Source organism: Acipenser ruthenus, chromosome 23 (assembly GCF_902713425.1).
Source record: "Acipenser ruthenus chromosome 23, fAciRut3.2 maternal haplotype, whole genome shotgun sequence".
NCBI lineage: Eukaryota > Metazoa > Chordata > Actinopteri > Acipenseriformes > Acipenseridae > Acipenser > Acipenser ruthenus.
This window is the reverse complement of record NC_081211.1, coordinates 28,423,288-28,444,552: the sequence shown is the minus strand read 5'-3', so window position 1 is coordinate 28,444,552 and position 21,265 is coordinate 28,423,288. Positions and strand designations below refer to the sequence as shown.

Below are 21,265 nucleotides of genomic sequence, written 5' to 3'. Positions count from 1 at the left end.
GGCTATTTCCTGTATGTCAAACTTCCTCAAAACAGACCTGAAACAAAAGTAATGTCTGTTTGGTGTATCACTACAGCTTTGTGTTTGGTACAAGGAACGGCACCAAATAAACGTACCAGCTTATCTACAGGCGTTTGTTGTTTTTCCGGTTGCCTCCTGATCAGGGGATGCTGGGAGCAGAGGCACTGCGCTCCAGTGAGGAGAGCCTGGAGCAACCGCAGCTCAAAGAGCCCCTCCCTCCAGGCAAGGACAGGGAGGGGTCTGCACCGGCATGCGCTTGGGAAAACATTCTAACCAATCAGCAGGCTCTCATTGTGAAGCTGCAGGCGGAGCTCAGGAAAGAGAGGGGCCGATTGGAGGAGCTGATGGTCAAGACCGCTGATCCAGGCTGCAGTCTGCAGGGTGTGGGGAGGCAAACAACAGAGTGATCTGGAACTCATTCTAGGAGTGTTTATAAGCAGTGGTGCAGCCCTAGATCTGAAGGTACCGGAACTGAAATATAGATTTTCTTAAACAAGAATAATTACACAAATTCGCATTTTATTTGTATTCTGAACTAGTAACATGCATAACAGGTAATGCATTTCTCCATCTTTTCAGAATGCTTTACTTTATGTGTCTGTGTGTCAGTGGCAGAACGATGTCTAAGCAGCCTCTAGAAAATAGCACCGGAACTGTGTTCTGGCTTGACTACAACACTGTTTAGAAGTATCGTCATGAGGATGGTCAAATTGAGCTGGAAAGCAATCCAAAATGATTATAGATAAAATAAATCAATAAATAAATCACCACCCCTGTGCATCTCACATAGGAAATACAATGCCTGCCTGTTTATAAAGAAAGAAGTGCCTGGTATGGGAGTAATGCCCATGTGCTAATTAAACCTTAACCAGTTTGTCTGATCTGTTTTTAGGGTCAACCGCAGGATTGTTGCAAGGGAATTGCTCCAGTATAAACACACTTTGAGTGCAGTGTCTAGCGTTATGTCTGTCCATTTCCACTGTAATAAAGAGTTCCAAGGCTAATGTTACAAGATGGGTTTTTATTTCCTTTTTACTAAGATGAACATTTTTCATTCACTGGAGATCTGTCCAGCTCTGGGTAGATCTACTTCCTGTGAATACATTCAGGATTTTTGATTTTAAATACTGTAAACTAAACTTTGTTGATTAATTTCATGGGGTAATAGAAAGTATTATCATTTTTAACTGCTGATTTTTATTTTAAATTGTGTATTCATGATCATTTATTTTGATTGCACTGTATTTACTTAATTTGTATAATCTGTATCTGTCAACAACTTCAAAAACGTACAGCCCTACACACTAAGCCAGGATCAACCTGCTCGCAAGAAGCTAGAAGAGGGTTGCTCATGTCAGGCTGTGCTACAGGACTACTGTACAGGACTAGATTTGTATCTGACATCAGAGGTTTCAACAGGGAGCAAGACCCAAGTATTTGTCTGGACAAAGTGTCACAAAACTACCGAGAAAACACAGTCATGCATATTTCTCAGAACATGTCAGTATGGCCTCACAGCAGGTTGGTGACAGAAGGAATGATGAATGTGAAAAGAACATGCACAGTCCATTTCCAACCCAGCAAAACATATTTTATTATGTTAGGTTACAGCGAAACAGTCTGACAGTTTCTCAAATAACACAATGTTAACCCACATTCAAATTTCAAATGTATTTTACTTTAACCAGGAGAGAACCCTTGAGCTAGACATCTCAAATTTCAAGGGGGCCCTGACAAGAGAAGGTGGCAAGAAATATCATTAGAAAAATCAACAGATTTTATATATTGGCCCGAATGTTGACAAACTCCATGGCTTTCAGTTGCTCCCTAAAGCAGTCAGTTGGGACAGCTTTCAACAGCGGGGGTGGCCAGGTCTGTTATTCTGTAAGAATGTCCCATCTGCGAAACAACACAGGCAGTTGAGTTTTCCCCAAGAAAATAACTCATAGCAAGCCAAAATTGTCATTCTACTTGATTTCCATCTGTGTTTGGCACACTGCACGTTCATATTGGCATTGCAGCAACCGGTGCAAAATACTTCAGTATTCAGTTGTTTGAACATTACATGCACTGCCTTTGGTATTTAAAAATGTAGTAACAAATCAATAGAAAAAGAGTACATTCAGAGATGCATAAGCATATGAACAAATTAATAGAAAAAGAGTACATTCAGAGATGCATAAGCATATGAACAAATCAATAGAAAAAAAAAAGAGTACATTCAGAGATGCATAAGCATCTGAACAGCTCACACATACAATAGGCTCCGGGAACACGACCCCAAATGCCATGTGTGAGCAGGTTTTAAAGGCTGAGGTGACAGAGGCGCATCGGCTCTGCATTCCTGCCCCCGTCATTGAAGCAGGTGCTGAAGAAAGGAAAGACCTTCCCACTAAAGCTGCTAAAGAAGGTGAAGAGCAGCATCATATCCTCAGCATTGTAGAAAGATACCCTCCCCTCCTCACAGTTCAGAAAAACACCAACCCTACAGAGGGCGCTGTGAAGGCGCAGGGGGGTCCAGGGCCGAGTGCCTGCCCAGTACTCATTCCCATTGCGCAGCCGGAGGGTCCAGTAGCCGTTTTCGGGGCACAGTTTGACCCTCGTTTTCCTGTCGACAGATCCTAGAGCCACACCCAGGTCCCACTTGGTCTTCCTCCCCACCTCCACCTCCCAGTAGTGGCTCCCACAGGCGAATCCCTGTGCTGCCAGCACGTTCACGCACTGGTCGAAGCGCTTGGGGTGGCTGCGGGGGGACAGCTTCTCGTTGCACTCTGCTACCGACTGTCGGTCTCGGGAAAGGATCAGGTTAGGGTGGGCAGTCTCGGGGTCAAAGGTCAGCGGAGCTGGTGCTGCAAAATGCATTTTAAAAACAAGAAATAAAAATCAGCAGACATGGACCAGCTCCTAGCCTTTATCTGACAGCTGGGAAAATGTTTCTCGTCTGCCACTTACCAGGTTTGAGAAGCTTGGCCATCTTCTTCCAAACGATGTACTGCAAGGGGCCCGTGTACTTACTAACGATAAGGTTGAAGTTTACATTTGGTTCCTTTCCGACTGATGATCTACAAAAAAAAAAAAAAAATTAAAAAAATTCAAGGTCTAGAATAAAAATCCAAGTTGCCTGTGCCGTCTGTTTCCCTCCTTTTGTAGCAAAATATCGGAATCCTTTTTGGCTCGTCTATGAACTCTGTTAGTACACCCTGTTGAATTCCCAATTGTTTTTGAAAACCCCTGTTATTTATTAAACCGTCACATTAACTCTGCTATCAATTATGCGCCCCCCACACATCCAATAAATCCAAACACATACCTGAGGTTCATTTCTGGGGCCTGAAAGAAAACAAAAATAAAACATGCTTATTATTAATGGTCTGCAAACAAAATTACTAATAAAGGTTTAAATGCAGGTTTACATTTGAACTTCTGAAACTAGCCTGCGGATTCCTAAAAGTACACAGAACCACATGAAAAGCAGAACTGGAAGGCAATTCCTTCTGCATGACCGACTCAGTACAAAGCAATGTGCGAGGGCCAGCACTGTGAACTAACCACAGGGCTGAGCTCGGTCTAACCGGAGCTCAAACACAAAATGCTAGCAGGTCCGCATAAAGCCAGAGGGAAGCACAAGTTAGCAGGGCTTGTAGCTCGCATGGTTCTTCACCTCCACCACGATGCTGTGCTCCATGCTGTCCATGGTGCGCTGCAGGAGCCCCATGCTCTCCTCCGCCTCCCTCACGGCTTCCCTCAGCTGCTGCAGGTGTGTGCCCAGCTGGCTCAGCAGCTCCGCCTCCTCCCGCTTCAGCTGCTCCAGCACCGACGCCTCCTCGTCCTGAATCATCTGGTGCAGGAGCTGAAACTCGCCCTGGACCTTCCTCTGCAGCTCGGCACAGGAGCGCTGTGAAACAGGAGTCGTGTCAGCAGCGGGCTCTATTCACTACACTCCCACTTCATTAAAAAGACTCGTCTTCATTCATTAAATGTGCTTTTCATAGCCTTTACTGATTATGAACTTTCATTCATTTTTTTTTTTTTTTTAAAAGCAAGCCAAGATAAAACAAAAAAAAACAAACACATACTAAATAATATTTTATAAACACATATCTACTTGGTTTAGTTCATTTTGTCTCTGCGATGAAGTGTTTAAAAAGTGATCATACATAGGATTCAAACATGGTACCTTTTGGACAAAATCAAGCATGTTGGGGTCTTCAAACACAACTTTGCTAGTACAGCGAAAACCCAGTAACAGAATTACAGTTAACTGAGTAAACCGCATAAATTGCATTCCCTTTGCTGTTACCAATACAAAACATACTGCTTTATAAAATCAACCCTATTCTGTGATCAAAATAAGGTATACAAACTTTCACTGTATTTCTAAATAAGGCCACGTACCTTGCAGAACAGAAAATCATGGATTACCTGAATGCAGCCAATCTTCTCTTCATCACGCTGAATCATGTTCAGAAAGTCATCCCTCTTGGTATGGTGATCTCTCAGTGAATCCTTCATTTGTTTCTGTAAAGAATATTACAGTATGAAAGTATTTTTCTTCTAGTTTTGATTCGCTTTGGATATCCCTTTCTGTTTCAGATTGACTTTGAAAGCCACTTCTGTTTCAGTTATCAATCTTTTAAAAACGCAGAAGTATAACGCCTCACTGCGGCCTCAACAGAGTCCCCCCTGAAACACTCTGCCCTTGTGACGTACCTAAACTCATTTCAACACTGAGAAAGACTTCCAGTTGAAATGTTTGTCATAGCTCTCTATACATTTATTTTAGTACTGCTGTGCAGTTACACTGGCATGGGGTGCTTTACAGCTACGGAAGACCTCCAGAAAGGTAGGAAGCATAAGCAAGCTCACCTGCAGTTTTGTCACGTAGCCCTCAGTGCTTGTAGCCTTGACCCTCTCCACCACACCTGCCACCAGGTAGTTGGTCTGAAAGTGTTTGCTGGGGAACTCGTGCCTGCATTGAGGACAGGACACCGGGCCCCGGACCCCCCTCCAGAACGTCACGATGCAGGCCTTGCAGAAGTGGTGCATGCAGCCCAGCATCACCGGCTCCGTGAACAGGTCATAGCAGATGGCACAGGTCAGCTCATCTTTCAGGCTGGTCTCTTTCCTTACTGCAGCCATGCCTGTCACCCAAGTAAGTGCTGTATCCACCTGCTGTCAGTGTATTACAAGTGGGCTGAATATACCAACAATCACAAATGATTAGGACCCTGGATCCAGTTCCACCTCGTCTTCAACTTGCTCTTATTGTATTACTTGTATTGTAACACTTGAAATGTATTTGCTTACGATTGTAAGTCGCCCTGGATAAGGGCGTCTGCTAAGAAATAAATAATAATAATAATAACATGAAATAAATAAATTATTATATATATATATATATACACACACACACACACACAATGTACATGACAAAGCATACACAATCATCTTCATTGCAGCACATTTAGTATATTGCCTTTTTTGTTTATTCAGATTTTTTTAAAAAAATATTATTTTATACCACTTGAGTTACATTTCTGAACACTTGCTGACAGGTCATCTACACTGCATTTACAGAAGAAAGCCTGCGAATCACTCCCTGCCTTGGTGTTTCCGAAAGTAAAATGCATCGTAAGTTACTCGGTTACTGTACATTTTTTTGCTCAGCCTTACATTCCCGACGTCGATGCAATGTAATAATTGAATAAGTAAAGTAACTATTTGTTTCGTTAACGCTACGTCATTACTAACATCTGTGCAACAGGTAAAGATGACTTACGTCTGTTTGTCCTTCTCTGTCTCCTCAAAACTTTACACACGCCACCGCAACCAGCGTTCCATCAACAAAGTTTCGTTCTGAGCAACGCACTTCCTGAAAAACACTCGATCTCCCTGACTGAAAGCTCATGTAGCGAATGAGCGAGGAGAATTTTGAGCACTGCTCATCGGTATTGGGCAGAAAGCTGTTTTTTAGTCTGTGGCTAGAACAGTTAATCCAAGAGAACGTGATTCGGTTTGCATAAGGGATTTTATTGCAGAACTGGCAAATAAACCGTCACATAGAGATAAAAAAAAAAAAAACAGACCGGGGATTGTGCAACTAGTGGTTGAGACTAGTTCACAAAACAGCAAAGAAAGTATGTTTTATTTTTCAACATGGCAGAAGCTTTAATTTGACTGTAAGTGGATAAAAACGTTATGACAATATCTCAAGCGTTGGAAAAGAATATTAAAACATATTGCATTTAAGTGCTTTGAAATGCAGTTAATATGAACAATATTGTGAGTACTAGAGGAACTATAGTTAAGCATAGCATACAGATTTTTTTTTTGTTCCTTTGCAAAAAAAAAAAAAAAATTCTAATAAACTCAAATAAACTGTAAAGAGATTCTAGAAGAAATGACTCAGGGAGCACAGCCCTAGCGACCGTGTCTGTGAAGCACTGACATTTAAGAGTTCATTGTTCACTTCCACATCAGATGACCTGCTCCTGTTTGTTACCCAAGCCATCGTCTCAGCCGCCGCTTTCTCAAGCACTTTCAAGTGTTTGAACTTCTCTAGGTCCTTGCACATGAGAACATCACAGCGGGGAGACTTCATAAGCTTGCCGTCCTTACGCAGTAATAGCAGCAGGAAGAGAAACCCTCCTATCTGACACACTGGAAGGCAGTTAAGTGTTAAGCCGGTTTACCTCTCGCCTGGATGTCGGAGAGCCAATTTAATTTCAGTGCAACAACACAAAGGTCAGTGTATGAAGCGCTGAAAGGAATGAGGTTTGTCAAGCTCTTAGATAACAAGGCGACACAGGCTAACCTAAAACATGAATGGTCACAGTCCAATTAAAATACACAGCTAGCCAAGAGTCTGGAAAAAATGAGACCGGTGGATACAGAGCGTGGGGAGAAGGCACTAAGGTCCCTGCACTTTTTCTGTAGAGTAAAAACTATGTAACCTCAATCTAGTCAACTTTACTATTGTGTAAACTTTACTTTTTTGATTTTTCAGTGCAATCTTTTTTGAACCTTAGATCCTGAAATGGTTCACTGTTTTCCTAAGTCTAGTAAACCTTTGCCATGCTGTGCCAGCCAGACCAAAGCCAATAACAGCACACTGTCTCAGTCAATGTATTAAAATACCTGCTTTCCCAAGAGCGCTCACATAAAGTTAATTAGAATTGACTAGCTGTTTTGACTTTCCACCCTTTTGCGCAATAAAGCCTGAAATATTTCACAGTTTAATTAACTCTGCAGAGATGTGCATGGCTGATAGACAGCAATCATTGTAGCCTGTGTGTCTGACAGCTGACTTGCCACCATGCCTGGATGAGCGGGAGCCAGAACTAACACAGCTGAAACTCACAATCCGGCTCATTGCTGCTGTTTTCTGCATGCATTGGTGAACAGCTGGGTTTCACAATCTTTACCTGCAAACAGAGCTTGACAAAGGCAACAAATTCTCTTTCTGTTTGTGTCACAGTAGAGCAGCGTGAGACCAGTGCACAGTCTTATCAAGCCCGCTTGTTTTGCATGTTTATCTCAGACAGAAAGATCTGATTTATCTTCAGCATTATGCAATAGCTGTTCACTATGCTTCCCTACCTGCCTAACAGGGCAGGGAAAGTGTCCAAAAGGTTTCTTTCCTAAGCTTGTAATCAAAATCAATGGCGATGCTGATGTTTAGCACTGACTATGTCACAGAAACTCATGAACGAGATGCTCTCAATCCGGCTCATTGCTGCTGTTTTCTGCATGCATTGGTGAACAGCTGGGTTTCACAATCTTTACCTGCAAACAGAGCTTGACAAAGGCAACAAATTCTCTTTCTGTTTGTGTCACAGTAGAGCAGCGTGAGACTCTTACCTGGCTGGTGGCGGCCATCCTGGCTGGACCCTTGGCCATCTTCCGAGAGTACAGGTACGAGGAAATCCCCTCCATCAACCTGAGGATTGAAGTGTGCTCCGAGAAGTGGCCTCACGGGAACAACCGCGACGGCACCATCTACAGCCTCTCCATGCTCCTCCTGCAGTACGTCTTGCCTCTGGGCATCATCAGCTATGCCTACGTGCGCATCTGGATCAAGCTGAAGAACCACGTGAGCCCCTGTAGCCGCAGCGACAGCCACTACCGCCGGAGAAAGACTACCAAGATGCTGGTGATGGTGGTGGTGGTCTTCGGGGTGTGCTGGCTGCCCTTCCACGTGTTCCAGCTGGCCAGTGACCTGGACCTGATCATGAAGTTTGAGGAGTACAAGCTCCTCTACACGGTGTTCCACGTGATCGCCATGTGCTCCACCTCCGCCAACCCGCTGCTCTACGGCTGGATGAACAAAAACTACCGCAATGGCTTCCTCATGTTCTTCCGCTGCGAGCACAAGCCCGAGGCCATCCACCTGGAGTGCTCGATGAGGACCAGGCTCAACACCTTCCAGACCGTGACGCTGAACGGCAGTCACAAGTGGGGCGCCAGCAATGGCCAGCCTCCCACAGCTGTTTAGGCTTTGTAAAGCTGAGGGATCAGTGGCTTGAAACCTGGTTCCAGGTAACCGGGAGACCTAGTTTGAGGCAGCTTTGCTGTATTAAACCCCAAGTCTCCCTTGGTGTGCCATGCAGTGGCCTCTGAAACTAAGTCTTCTGAAACCAAGTTCCAAGCTACAAAGTGGCTTTGTGTTCCCTCAGCTTAATATTCTTTGAAAAGCAGCATTCTGATGAAGAAAAAAATGTTAAAATGCTAGAAGCATCTTCATCTCATCAGTATAATCATCTCACTTTCAATGGACGTTGATTTTAAGTGTGCTGTACAACGCTGATTTGGTTCTACATTGCAGTTTTATTTGATGTGTCACTTGTTTTTATTATCATTAGATTTCTCTTCTACTCTTTCTACTTCCATCATCCTGGCCCTTGGCATTCTATTTTATTTTTTCCCCATGTGTTTATTTTAATCAAATGTCTATTTCTGTCTTTCGTTTTTCTTCCTTGGTAGGGCCATTAGCAGTGATGAACTGAGACAGTGCTTTAGGCCATGGGTACCAGACAAGATCCACCTCGTTCGAACACAGTGCCTTCATTGTTTCTAGAAATGTATGCTGTCCGCCTTTTATTGATTTGCATAGCTGTGTGGGTGAGTTTGGTTATTTGTCATTCTGCTCGCCTCTGATCCCTGCCTAGCTCTGATCTTCTTCCAAGTATTCGGGATGTGTTAACCTCTCCTGGGGGTGATGTTCCTGAAGCATGCATGTGGGACAGAGACAAGCCTACGCCAGGGCGTATCTGTTTCCACGGCCAAGCACCAGAGAATCTCATCCAGGACACAGTCCCTTCATCCTTTGGCTGGTTCTTCTGAGGGGATGGTTTCTCAGTTTACTCATCGACAAGCTGAATAACAGAAGAGCTGGAGAATATTCTGAAAGAAAACAAACTAAATTAAATGGACCACAAAAAAAAAGGACCACAAATGTACAAGGTGTTTCATTCTCAGACAAATGACCCCGAAGTGTGATAGCACTGTTCTCAGATTCATTTTTCATAGTGCCAAAGTAGGGGTCATGTTTAGTTACACTCTGCAGTCAGCAGAGTCATGCAGAAGCTATTAGCGTCTGTCATTCCTCCCCTGCTTGACAGCACAATTATCATTATAATCTCATGGAAAAAAAGGCTTTGGAAAGACGTAAAAAAAAAAAAAAAATCCAAACTGTAAACTAAAAACGAAATGCATTTGTTTGTATAAGTAAAACCCCCCTGACTGTTTCTGATTTCCATTTGAAATATTTTGTATTTATTTTGTTTATATATATATTGTACTTGCTTCACTCATAATAGGAATCTACAAAAGGAACTCCTTCTTCGAAATGATTATATGAGCGTTTGATGTTTCTGTATTTTTAATAAAGGATATGAATTGGACCAGTGCTCTGGGTTTCGTACAGCAACACCACACCTGTTCTGTTTATAAAATACATGCAGAGTGAGTAAACCATGCTTTGAAACATGCCTTGTACTGTATATGTTCCAGTGTATGGAAAGCACTTAGAAATGTCAATAAATGTTAAAATACCGATGCCACTGAATTCTGCTCTCATTTATTTAAGCTTAATAGCATATGGATTTTTCTGTTGAAAACTATTCCACGGAGAATTGTGGGAGCCTGGAACCAACCCCCAGTAATGTTGTTGAAGCTGACACTCTGGGATCCTTCAAGAAGCTGCTTGATGAGATCCTGGGATCAATAAGCTACTAACAACCAAACAAGAAAGCTGGGCTGAATGGCCTCCTCTCGTTTGTGAACTTTCTTATGTTCTTATGTTCTTATGTTCTTATGTTCTTATGTAAACCAGGGATTCATTGCCAGTCTCGCCACAAGAGGGCGCAAGTTCCCAAAAACTTCCTGCCGCTCTACCTCACATTTTAATGTGGTGTTTATGGTATGTCCAAGGGTTACCGGAACTCTCCTCTCATTCGACCTTTTTCTGTTTCCTGTTTCAAGACTGTTATGTGTTTGCTGGAGTTTCTTCGCTCAGCAGAACCAGTTTACAAACTTCACTCATGGTGTAGGTAAGGAGGTGACTAAATCATTATCGAAAGTAGAAGACGGGGAGGACATACGTGTTGTATTAACAGTAAACGCTGGGTTCGTGGCAAATAAAAAGTGATGCCTGGGATATGTGACCTACAGCGAGGGAGTCATTCATTCTTCTGGTTGTGCATGCAAAGACAATATTTGACATCAGAGAACGTTATAATATTCATTTAAAACTGCCGCGATGACTCATTTCAGTCAAACTTGTACTGTGCTATTTCCCACATCGCAAATTATATTATAATGAAATATCGCGGTGCTGTAGAGTATAGTGATGTTTGTGTCACAGTTCACTGATACTAATAATAACCATTACGTTGCAATACGATGGTGTGATGTGCTGATATTTCACAGCGGCTGGAGGTGTTAGAGGCTTTTGAGATCGGAGCGGTCCTCTTGCTTGGTGTTAAAATTGTGAACGCATCACCCCACCCGTCAAGCAGGAATCTCATGTGTTGTGTAAAAACAATGCGAATACCTGCAAAGCAGGTGGGCGTGGCTGCAGTGTGACGTAGAATCTCCAAAACGGCGAGTTTCATCTCGTGATTGGTTTGTGCCGCTGAGCACGGTCCTCAATATTAATGAGGAGGTCAGCGTGTCGCTGGCACTGGGAGAAGGGTCGGGTATTTCAAACCAAAGTGAGTAAGTCAGTTCTTAAAAAAAAAAAAAAAAAATCGACTGAGAGTTTGGGGAGATCGGCTTGTCTGGAATTCGGTTGCGGTGTATTACAGAAATGTAAGAATATGACCTAAAAGAGACTCTTAATTCTGATTACATCATCCATATTATTTGTCTCATATTATTTAACAAAACTATAAAGACAAATCGTTTCAGTTGCGTAGGAAACATGATTTATATAATTTGTGTGTCTTGCACTGCGTGTCTACCTCTGTGTGTTGAATGCGGCTGAAACATTTTTCTATGAGATTAGCCAAAGCATGCACTTACATTTGTGCTATTGTTTGTGTATTAAACTCTTATTACTAGTAATTATTATGCTTTTTGTTAGCTATCTCTAGTTCTTAAGGAGCATCTCCTGTGACGTTAAAACCCTGCTTTCTCGTGATTGGTGGGCTCCGGTATCCAGGGGGCAATGGTGAAGTATTTTCTGGGACTGAGTGTTCTGAAGAGCTCGTGGGACCAAGTGTTTGTGGCGTTCTGGCAGCGCTATCCAAACCCCTACAGGTACCTTCAGCTCAGCATTCCTGTGTAACAGGGCTGGGCACAAGTCCTATCAAATATGAACTCAGACAACAGTCTAATGATAGATCCACACATGCAAGGCATATCTATTGACTGCTTATTCACATGGAACTCCACTTCAGCACATGGGTAATTGCAGATCAATTAAATACTTATTTATGCCACTCTGAATAAAGCATTACCCATTTTTCTTTTGAATAACATTCGTGAAAATGTAAATATATGTATTATAAAACAAAATATTATCAAACTGTTTTGTTTTTTAGGATAAGTACTCTAAACGTGCCTCTGCTCTCCTCCCCTTTGCAGTAAGCATGTCCTCACTGAGGATATCCTCTTCCGGGAGGTCACCCCAGATAACCGACTCATTTCCAGGAGGCTGCTGACCAAGACCAACCGGGCGCCCCGCTGGACTGAGAAGTACCTCCCCTCCAACATGACGCGCTCTGCCTACGTCATCGAGGACTCCATCGTGGACCCCCAGAGCAGGACCCTCACCACCTTCACCTGGAACATCAGCCACGCGCGCTACATGGTCAGAACACCTGCCCTGTTTATATCCACTGGACCAGCAGATCTGTCAACAAGTCCTGTTGTATACTTGTCTGTGAAGTCCGTTGTACTAAGTGCACAGTGTGGCATGCCCTTCCGCAGTTGTAGTATGTGTTTATGACTAAATGCAAGCATTCTTTTAACAGACATTTCAGAAGTGTGCTTGGGAGGGTATTCGTTGTACTGTGTAATAGCTAGATGTTCCTGTGTGTGTGCAGCTCATGCAGTAACGCATGTGTCCCTGGCCGTTGCAGGCGGTGGAGGAACGCTGTGTTTATGGAGTGAACCCTGACAATAACAGCTGGACTGAGATCAAGCGAGAGGCATGGATTTCATCCAACTTGTTTGGCCTCTCCAGAGCTCTTCAGGTGAGTGAGTGCAGAAACACAAACTTTGCAGAGCAGGTGCTGTTGCACTAACTGTGCGTCACCTCATGATCATTTTAAAGGCTGTATCTTGGGGGTAAACCAGTTTGATACACCCATCAGTCTGGTTTAAGTCACTCAAAGGTTACAGCACTTAATGATTTGGAACTTGCCTTGGTCAAGACCAGCCATCTCATCAGAACTCAGTTGACTAATCCATCATATTTGAACTAGATGATAGGACAGTACAGCAAACAGAAAGGTGGAGTGTGTTTTTTTTTGTTTTTTGTTTTTTTTTGCACACCTTGAGTCGCAGGTTATTTTAATTTAGTCGCCTCTCTTTTCTTTTTGCATAGGAATTTGGCCTAGCCAGGTTTAAGAGCAGCGTTACAAAGACCATGAAGGGGTTTGAATTCATCCTGGCAAAAATGCAAGGTAAGGAAGTGCTAATAATAGAGGAACTATATGCATTCTCCAGATGCGCAGCTCTGTTCATAAGTGTGCTTCAGCTGCATCCCTACAGCAGCAATGTGTTTTACTGAAGGCTTGCTTTCTGTGCAGGGGGTACTCCTTCAAGGACCCTGGCGGAAACAGCTAAAGAAGCAACAGACAAAGTAAAGGAGACGGCTCTGGCTGCTACAGAGAAAGCCAAGGACCTGGCCTCCCAGGCTCAGAAAAAGCAGCAGTATGTCTGAGCTGCAAGCTTACAGTTTGACCGCTTGGGGGCAGCACCCCCATTCTCTTTGGCAGCTGAGTGGAGATTATACTGCTTCTGTTACAGACAGCGGTCCTGTGACGCCACCTTCCATTCCCAGGCAGTATTGCAGCTACTGAAGATTCGTTTCCCTGCCTCATTATATCTAAAGCAATGTTTGTTGCTTCTGACTGAAATCGTAACAGAAAATAAAAAGTGGCAGCACGCCGTTTGAGATTGTTAACACCTTCATCTCCCAAACCACCAATATTCTGTTTTAATCGTTTTATTTATACATAACTTAAAAAGTCTGAATCGTTGCCTAAGTGGCTTTGAACCCATATGTTTGTACTTTTAAGTAAGCATCCTCCCTAATCACTGGTAAACAAAGAAGTGCGTGCGTCTGTCTGTGTGAGTGTGAGGTCAGTGTGTTAGCTGGGTCCTGTGTCTGACATTACTTTCATTATCTACTGCTTCTCCTCATTTGTATTTTATTTTATAGAATTGTAAATTCTTCGCTGCTTCAAACTGAAGTACTAGCTTGGAAACATTGGTAGCTGTTATCTTTGTGTAACGTTTACCATCACGTTGATGGCTATTGTGAACCACTCGTTCTGACTGCAGACAGACAGCCAGGGATGAGATCTTGCTTGTTGGGGTTTGGCTGCACTGTCTAGTGATTTCCATGCAGGTCTTCAGTTAAAAAAATGTAAATGAACAAAACCAATAAAAAATCCAGTTGAACTGAGATTAAGACCATGTTTGTCCCAAAATAAATGATATGATGAAAACTGGGTGATGACCTTTTCTTCACGTAGGTCTTTTTGAACTAATGAAACCCCCTGCTTAAACATGCTTATTAAAGCTAGTGTGAGGTGTTGGACGAGAAATCCAGACTACGAGGGGACAGGGTGGTTCTGACAGTTCTATTGCCTGCAAGGTATTTAACATCTATCTGAACAGTAAAACAAAAACAAGAACACTAAGATAAAGAAATGGAGGCAAGTCTTAATAAATATACAAAAATATTTATTATCATACAAAATCATACAAGTATAAAAACAATGCTACATGAGATTACTTCTACTGGGACAGCAAATAATAAATTGCAGAACACCGATCCAGTATTGAATCTTTCCCATCATGCCTTCAGCTTCCACAGCAAGCCCTTACCGGCTCCGGAGCCCAGTGGCTGGGGTACTGCCTGGCCCGGCCCATAAAGCAATCTGCAGTATTTATGTGAGACACACATTGCCTTGCATCTGCTGTAGTCTCCATACAGCTTTAGCACTAGATTATTTTGTTACATTCACTTGCCGAGAGCTTACTTTAGTGTCAGGATGATGTTTAGGACAATATCGTTAATAGCGAGTTTCTGGACTTTTGCAAACAAGCGTCACTGTGCCTGATCAATGTTAAGGTTGCGATAAGAAGGAAACAGGACAGCAAGGTCTAGAAATGTCCAATGTGCTGGAGTTGCTGCTTCTCTTAACCAACCTAGCAATTACAACCCAGTGGCGACGGTGTGACTCCACACAAGCACTCCAGAAACCTCCATTGCTTTAAACAACAAACCAGTTCACAAGAGAGAACCAAGGTTCTGGGGTACAGCATTCTAGGACAATACATTGGAAGTCAGAGATTACAACCGATACTTGACAATCCAGACTCAACATCCTAATTGTGTTTGACATTTTCAATGCCTCTCATTATTTAAATATTCTAAGCATACTGTCCAATGACACTGTCTCCAGCATCCCTAGAGGGCACTGTCACATAAGGAATGACAGAGTTGATCTCCCCTAGAGAGAGGATATACTGCACCTGGGAAAGCACTCAACGTGGATCTGTACTAACATTAGTAAAGCTACTTACAAGACTTTCTACCACTTGGCTGTTTAGCAATAGCCAAATACTGTTTTTTTTTGGTTCCCCTGCCCCCCAAAAAACAAAAAACAAACATACATACAAAAAAAAAAAAATCTCAACAGCTTAAATGAAAACAATTAAACGTAGGGTTCCTAAGTGCTTCCACGTGGATAAGTGCTCCTCGCACATTTGGAAACAGCTGCTGCTCTAGTGAGGCATGCTTGCTAAACCTCTCTGAGGCTAGTCAGTGCTGAACACTGAGCAGCACCTGCCTATCCAGGCCACTGATACAACAGGTCCCAACATGAGGATGGGTGTGATCTCTATATAATCACTAGAAACATCTACACAATAATATACTGAATGGAATGCTGAAGTGCTCCGTCAACCCACCCACCCACAAAGTTACACATAAATATAAAGTGTACAAAATAACATTTTACCTCAATGGAAATAAAAAGAAAGAAGGAAGGCAGTTTAGTGCTGTGTGTGAGGTACCAGGCTTGCTTTCTAAACAGTGGCACCCAAGCAGGTATTTATGGGTTTGGGCAGAGCTGTAGGGCAGCTTGCTCAATTCAAAGTCACGATTTAAAGACTGAACTTTCACTTTTTCAGTGCCTGACAGACTTAAAATAGGTAGACAGGAAATCCAGGCGTCCAGGTGCCTAAAAGGGCCGCTGTTCAGATATACTCTGGTCAGCCCAAGACCCCAGCTTGGTGTTTAGATCGCTAGCCTGCAGCACGGAGGGTGGACAGTGGGTCCAGACTCTGGCACACTCACAGTGTGAATCTCACAGAGTGGAGCCCTGATCAGCATGGCAATACCAGAGCCTGTGCAAACAGTCAGCTCTGGGCAGTAGAAAGCCACACCAGCGCCTTCTTATACACAACAGACTGTAGGCCATATTCACAAAGCACTTGCCATCGCGCATTTAAACTGGCATTTTGTTTTTCTAAACAATACAACAAAGAGCTGATGTTACAAAGCTTTACATTTCTTTAAAGAGCTGCTGCCTCTAGTTCAGCAACATCAACAGCTGCTTTTAGGTTTTTAACTGAAGAAATGGTGCAAACGTATCACGATGATGAATGCTTTGTGAACACCGCCCTTTACATCTTAAAATATTTCCTTCACACCAAGTTACAATAAAAAAATAAAATAAAATAAAAATACCAAAGCTGCTAACAACCCAACCCAGTTTGGCACCCTGGACTTGCTGCGAGGGTTAAGGTGAGATTTTAGCATTTACATCAAATTTCATACAGAATCTAAACTACATTAACTAGCCTTTAACTTCCCTTTTGTTAACTCTTTTGCATCCGTTACTCTGAGCAGAAAGGCACAAAGCTTTGAAGGGAAATGAAGTTCTGCAAAACAACAGTCCATCCCTGGGGCAAAGGAATAACCAGTGTGCAGAGGCTTATGGGAGATGTATTACACTGCTATACTACAGGAGTTTCATTTCCATCTCTGAAGTGTGTTGGTTATTTTCTACATGCCCTTGTTCTATTGACAGGAAGTGCAGTTCTGAGAATGGATTAGTCTCCAATGATTCGTGCATGTCTTTGCATTTTGCCTGCTTGGATTACATCTACAATATGAATGCAAACCTGTCATGGACAGTCCTGTGCTGTAGCTGGGTTTCAGTAAGTGCTTCTCGAAGTGTTTCACTGCCTCTGTGACCCACTCTGTTTTTCATCTGCTTGTTACTTTTTTTTGTGTTTTTTTTTTTTTTTTTTCCCTTCTGACCAGCAGATGGTGCTGGTGTCATAGCCAGACCAGTCCTGGGCTGGAGTAGCTGTGATCTCCTTCCCCCTGTGTATCTCCCAGGCCCTCCGTCTCCACACACACGAACACTGTGCTCTCCACATCAATCTCCACGTCCTCTACAAACACAAGCACAAGCACACCAATGCATGTTTAGAAATAATATTCCAGCTACGCTTTGTACAGCAGTGCTTGCTAAATGAGACAGTTCACTTGCTATGGAGTTCCCACATTATAAAATGAATGCACTTCATTCCCAGCCTGAACTGTTTTAATCTCCAGCTGCCTACCCATATTACAATGCTATTCTGAAATGGGACTGTGTGTATTAAAACCTCTTTCGGTTCCTGTGTGCCTGTGCGTGTCAGTGCTGATCCCAGGCTGTAGTTCCTCGTTCTGTGTGTGCGTGTGTGTGTGTGTGCGTGTCAGTACCTTGGTCGGAGTCGGACCTCTCCGAGGACAGTGCTGATCCCAGGCTGTCATTCCTCGTTCTCTCTGTCCCCCCTAGCAGCTGTTCCAGTCTCCCACGCAGCCCACTCTGCTCCCAGCGCAGACGGTCCTTCATACGTTCAGCGCGCTTGTCCTGCTCCTGCAGCTTCTGAAACACAAACAAACACACAGCACTTACCTGACAACCAGTCCTTGAACCCAATGCAATAACCTGCAACCCCCCAGTCCAACCCTCCAACCCCTGAGCTACTGAAACACACTGCAGCCCAGCTCTCTAACCCCTGAGCTACTGAAACACACTGCAGCCCAGCTCTCTAACCCCTGAGCTACTCAAACACACTGCCTTCCACACTGCAGCCCAGCACTCTCACCACTGAGCTACTCAAACACACTGCAGCCCATCACTCTAACCCCTGAGCTACTCAAACACACTGCAGCCCAGCATAACTCCTGAGCTACTCAAACACACTGCAGCCCAGCTCTCTAACCCCAGAGCTACTCAAACACACTGCAGCCCAGCTCTCTAACCCCAGAGTTCCTCAAACACACTGCAGCCCAGCATAACCCCAGAGCTCCTCAAACACACTGCAGCCCAGCTCTCTAACCCCTGAGTCCCTCAAACACACTGCAGCCCAGCTCTCTAACCCCTGAGCTACTGAAACACACTGCAGCCCAGCTCTCTAACCCCTGAGCTACTCAAACACACTGCAGCCCAGCTCTCTAACCCCTGAGCTACTCAAACACACTGCAGCCCAGCTCTCTAACCCCTGAGCTACTCAAACACACTGCAGCCCAGCTCTCTAACCCCTGAGCTACTCAAACACACTGCAGCCCAGCATAACCCCTGAGCTACTCAAACACACTGTAGCCCAGCTCTCTAACCCCTGAGCTACTCAAACACACTGTAGCCCATCACTCTAACCCCTGAGCTACTCAAACACACTGCAGCCCAGCTCTCTAACCCCTGAGCTACTGAAACACACTGCAGCCCAGCTCTCTAACCCCTGAGCTACTCAAACACACTGCAGCCCAGCTCTCTAACCCCTGAGCTACTCAAACACACTGCAGCCCAGCTCTCTAACCCCTGAGCTACTCAAACACACTGTAGCCCATCACTCTAACCCCTGAGCTACTCAAACACACTGTAGCCCAGCTCTCTAACCCCTGAGCTACTCAAACACACTGCAGCCCAGCTCTCTAACCCCTGAGCTACTCAAACACACTGCAGCCCAGCTCTCTAACCCCTGAGCTACTCAAACACACTGCAGCCCAGCTCTCTAACCCCTGAGCTACTCAAACACACTGCAGCCCAGCTCTCTAACCCCTGAGCTACTCAAACACACTGCAGCCCAGCTCTCTAACCCCTGAGCTACTCAAACACACTGCAGCCCAGCTCTCTAACCCCTGAGCTACTCAAACACACTGCAGCCCAGCTCTCTAACCCCTGAGCTACTCAAACACACTGCAGCCCAGCTCTCTAACCCCTGAGCTATTCAAACACACTGTAGCCCAGCTCTCTAACCCCTGAGCTACTCAAACACACTGCAGCCCAGCTCTCTAACCCCTGAGCTACTCAAACACACTGCAGCCCAGCTCTCTAACCCCTGAGCTACTCAAACACACTGCAGCCCAGCTCTCTAACCCCTGAGCTATTCAAACACACTGTAGCCCAGCTCTCTAACCCCTGAGCTACTCAAACACACTGCAGCCCAGCTCTCTAACCCCTGCCCTGCTTGGAGCCTCACCTTGATGTGCAGGCGCGCCCGGCGCAGCAGGTTCAGGGTCGTGTTTCTCGAGGACTCTGCACTCAGAGGGACCTGCTGTTTCAGCTGCTCCAGGCAGCGGCGGAGCTGGGCTCGTCTGCAAGGTGGAGAGCGACCGTTTTGAGCACAGACTTCATTTTGATCACAGCATTTGTTTTCTGCATCACAATGTTGCCATTCACATAAATGGAGAATTAAAACTAGTCTTGATGAGACTATGCATGGATGAACACATTAAAACAGCTCCATAGTTCTGACTTCCACTTTCAAGCATTAGGTTTTTTTAGGGTATTTTTTTTTTCTTCCAGTGCCAGGGTGCTTACCTGTGTTTCTCCAGCTCATTGTGCACCGTCCTGTAAAAAATAAAAAGCAAAAAAATAGTTCAATCAAGCTACTGAAACGATTATCATAGCACTTTTTTTTTTTTTTTTTTTTTTTAAGAATTTGCTTATTTTAGGTTAGTGCAATTGATATATATATTATAATCGTTTTTATAAAAAAATATCCGAATGCAAAACACACACACACACATATATATATATACATTAATAAACAATGTGCTATGTTTGTGTAATGAATGCATCAGATGCTGTTTTACTGCAAACCGCAACAAAACAGCCCTAGTTGTAAGGAACCGTTCAGAAACACTGTGTATAAAAATAAAAACAACACGCACTGTATACAAACCGTGCACTCTGTACCACGCCCTTTAAAGAATACGGAATCGCTGTATAATATTAACTGTATTCAACATCAATCATGAACAAGTTTGCCAGTATATATTTTTAAGAAAGACAGATATGACTGCGCTTCGACTCGAATCTTATATTTGCACAATGTGGCAGTAAGCAGCGAGCTGTCTTCTAACTGTACCTGATGCTCTGCAGATTCTTCCTGGATTTCTGCTTGCTTCGCTGATCCGCGGCACCCTTACTGTAAAACGGCGATGCAGATGCATAACCGTGCTCTGCTTCTACACAAAACAAGAACACAGATGGATCGGGGCTGAGTGACAATGATAAGGCTTGCAACAGCTTCTAATTATATTACAATTACTGCCTGTAAAGCAGCGCCGACTTCAAGCTCGTGTTTTAAATAGCATGTGTACTTTATGTTATATATATTTTTTTTCTTTTTTAAACAAACAAACAAAAAAAAATCAATAAAAAATCAAACTACCAGACACAATAACTGACAGGTTTTGGCGCCACTACACGTACTTTCAAAACTCACTCACCACCCCCACCCGCTCATGCGAAATGTATTTTTCCAGTAATATTAGCTGAGCGCAGTGCATAGATCGCCCTGTGCAATTATGATGAACACAAATGCATGCATCGATTCATTCTGCAACCCTGCGAACGAAAGACACAGTAGTTTTTTAAGCACTGTGCTGTTGGCGCCTTTGTGTACCTACACTACATTGTATACATTAGTACCGTACACCGCAACGATTCAGGTCACCAGGAACTGGACTGCAAATAATCCGAATACATCGCAACAGATACATGTAATAAACTGAATTCTGCATGCACATGATCAATGTGACTTCCCCTACATGGTGTAAAATAATGCTAGATCAGATCTCTTCACCAAAACTGTGTTGTTATCAGCCCACAGCCAGGACTGTTTTAAGAAACAACAACCTATTTACCTCGCTCTCTCCTCTCAAGATATTCCGCTGCTTGCAACAGGACCTGGATGTTACACGTGTTCATTTCCATTTTGTTTACAAAGTATAAAAACACACACAAATGTAAATAACTACCCTGCTACTAACAGACAGCCGAACGTCTGGCTCAAGTGCACGTCACCTCAAGTCTGACAATACTGGGAGCGTGACCACGCCCATTGGAACGTTAAACCTGGTCGGGACACGCCTTTGCAACGTTGCGGGTTACAGAAATACGCCCCCTTCAGGACTGGCGGTGAGTATCGTAAAACAACAGCTGTTGAATTGTGATTGGAGCGTTTGAGACAAACAACACAACGTGCGTCATTCACT

At 43.8% G+C, this 21,265-nt stretch overlaps 4 protein-coding genes across 9 annotated transcripts; 2 read left to right on the top strand and 2 right to left on the bottom strand.

The window, feature by feature from the left end:
* Nucleotides 1-1,524: 1,524 nt before the first annotated feature.
* Nucleotides 1,525-5,969, bottom strand: LOC131699669 (zinc-binding protein A33-like). Of its 3 annotated transcripts, none has more exons than XM_058997129.1 (7): nucleotides 5,801-5,969; nucleotides 4,888-5,215; nucleotides 4,444-4,539; nucleotides 3,683-3,916; nucleotides 3,332-3,351; nucleotides 2,974-3,083; nucleotides 1,525-2,870 (listed from the first exon to the last, which is right to left on the bottom strand). In XM_058997129.1, exons 2-7 carry the CDS (start codon nucleotides 5,158-5,160, stop codon nucleotides 2,326-2,328), a joined length of 1,278 nt encoding a protein of 425 aa, XP_058853112.1. In that variant the 5' UTR covers nucleotides 5,161-5,215; nucleotides 5,801-5,969; the 3' UTR covers nucleotides 1,525-2,325. The 3 variants fall into 3 exon arrangements, with proteins under 3 accessions (XP_058853112.1, XP_058853113.1, XP_058853111.1); XM_058997130.1 differs by having other exon boundaries at nucleotides 4,888-5,193; XM_058997128.1 differs by having other exon boundaries at nucleotides 4,888-5,270; nucleotides 5,801-5,968.
* A 926-nt stretch (nucleotides 5,970-6,895) lies between these two features.
* Nucleotides 6,896-10,072, top strand: LOC131699607 (neuropeptide Y receptor type 2-like). Its single transcript, XM_058996717.1, has 2 exons — nucleotides 6,896-6,953; nucleotides 7,860-10,072. The coding sequence occupies exons 1-2, from the start codon at nucleotides 6,896-6,898 to the stop codon at nucleotides 8,513-8,515; spliced, it is 714 nt and encodes a 237-aa protein (XP_058852700.1). The 3' UTR covers nucleotides 8,516-10,072.
* A 381-nt stretch (nucleotides 10,073-10,453) lies between these two features.
* On the top strand, nucleotides 10,454-14,201 carry LOC117413097 (PRELI domain-containing protein 1, mitochondrial-like). 4 transcript variants are annotated; one of them, XM_034021844.3, is made up of 6 exons: nucleotides 10,454-10,571; nucleotides 11,606-11,781; nucleotides 12,109-12,334; nucleotides 12,606-12,719; nucleotides 13,073-13,151; nucleotides 13,278-14,201. In XM_034021844.3, the coding sequence occupies exons 2-6, from the start codon at nucleotides 11,690-11,692 to the stop codon at nucleotides 13,409-13,411; spliced, it is 645 nt and encodes a 214-aa protein (XP_033877735.2). In that variant the 5' UTR covers nucleotides 10,454-10,571; nucleotides 11,606-11,689; the 3' UTR covers nucleotides 13,412-14,201. The 4 variants fall into 4 exon arrangements, with proteins under 4 accessions (XP_033877735.2, XP_033877739.2, XP_058853107.1 ...); XM_034021848.3 differs by having other exon boundaries at nucleotides 10,459-10,567; XM_058997124.1 differs by lacking the exon at nucleotides 10,454-10,571 and adding an exon at nucleotides 11,074-11,234.
* Nucleotides 14,202-14,422: 221 nt separating this feature from the next.
* On the bottom strand, nucleotides 14,423-21,154 carry LOC117413093 (max dimerization protein 3-like). The gene is made up of 6 exons (XM_034021835.3): nucleotides 20,915-21,154; nucleotides 20,134-20,233; nucleotides 19,584-19,613; nucleotides 19,243-19,357; nucleotides 17,480-17,645; nucleotides 14,423-17,166 (listed from the first exon to the last, which is right to left on the bottom strand). The coding sequence occupies exons 1-6, from the start codon at nucleotides 20,982-20,984 to the stop codon at nucleotides 17,048-17,050; spliced, it is 600 nt and encodes a 199-aa protein (XP_033877726.2). The 5' UTR covers nucleotides 20,985-21,154; the 3' UTR covers nucleotides 14,423-17,047.
* Nucleotides 21,155-21,265: the final 111 nt, after the last annotated feature.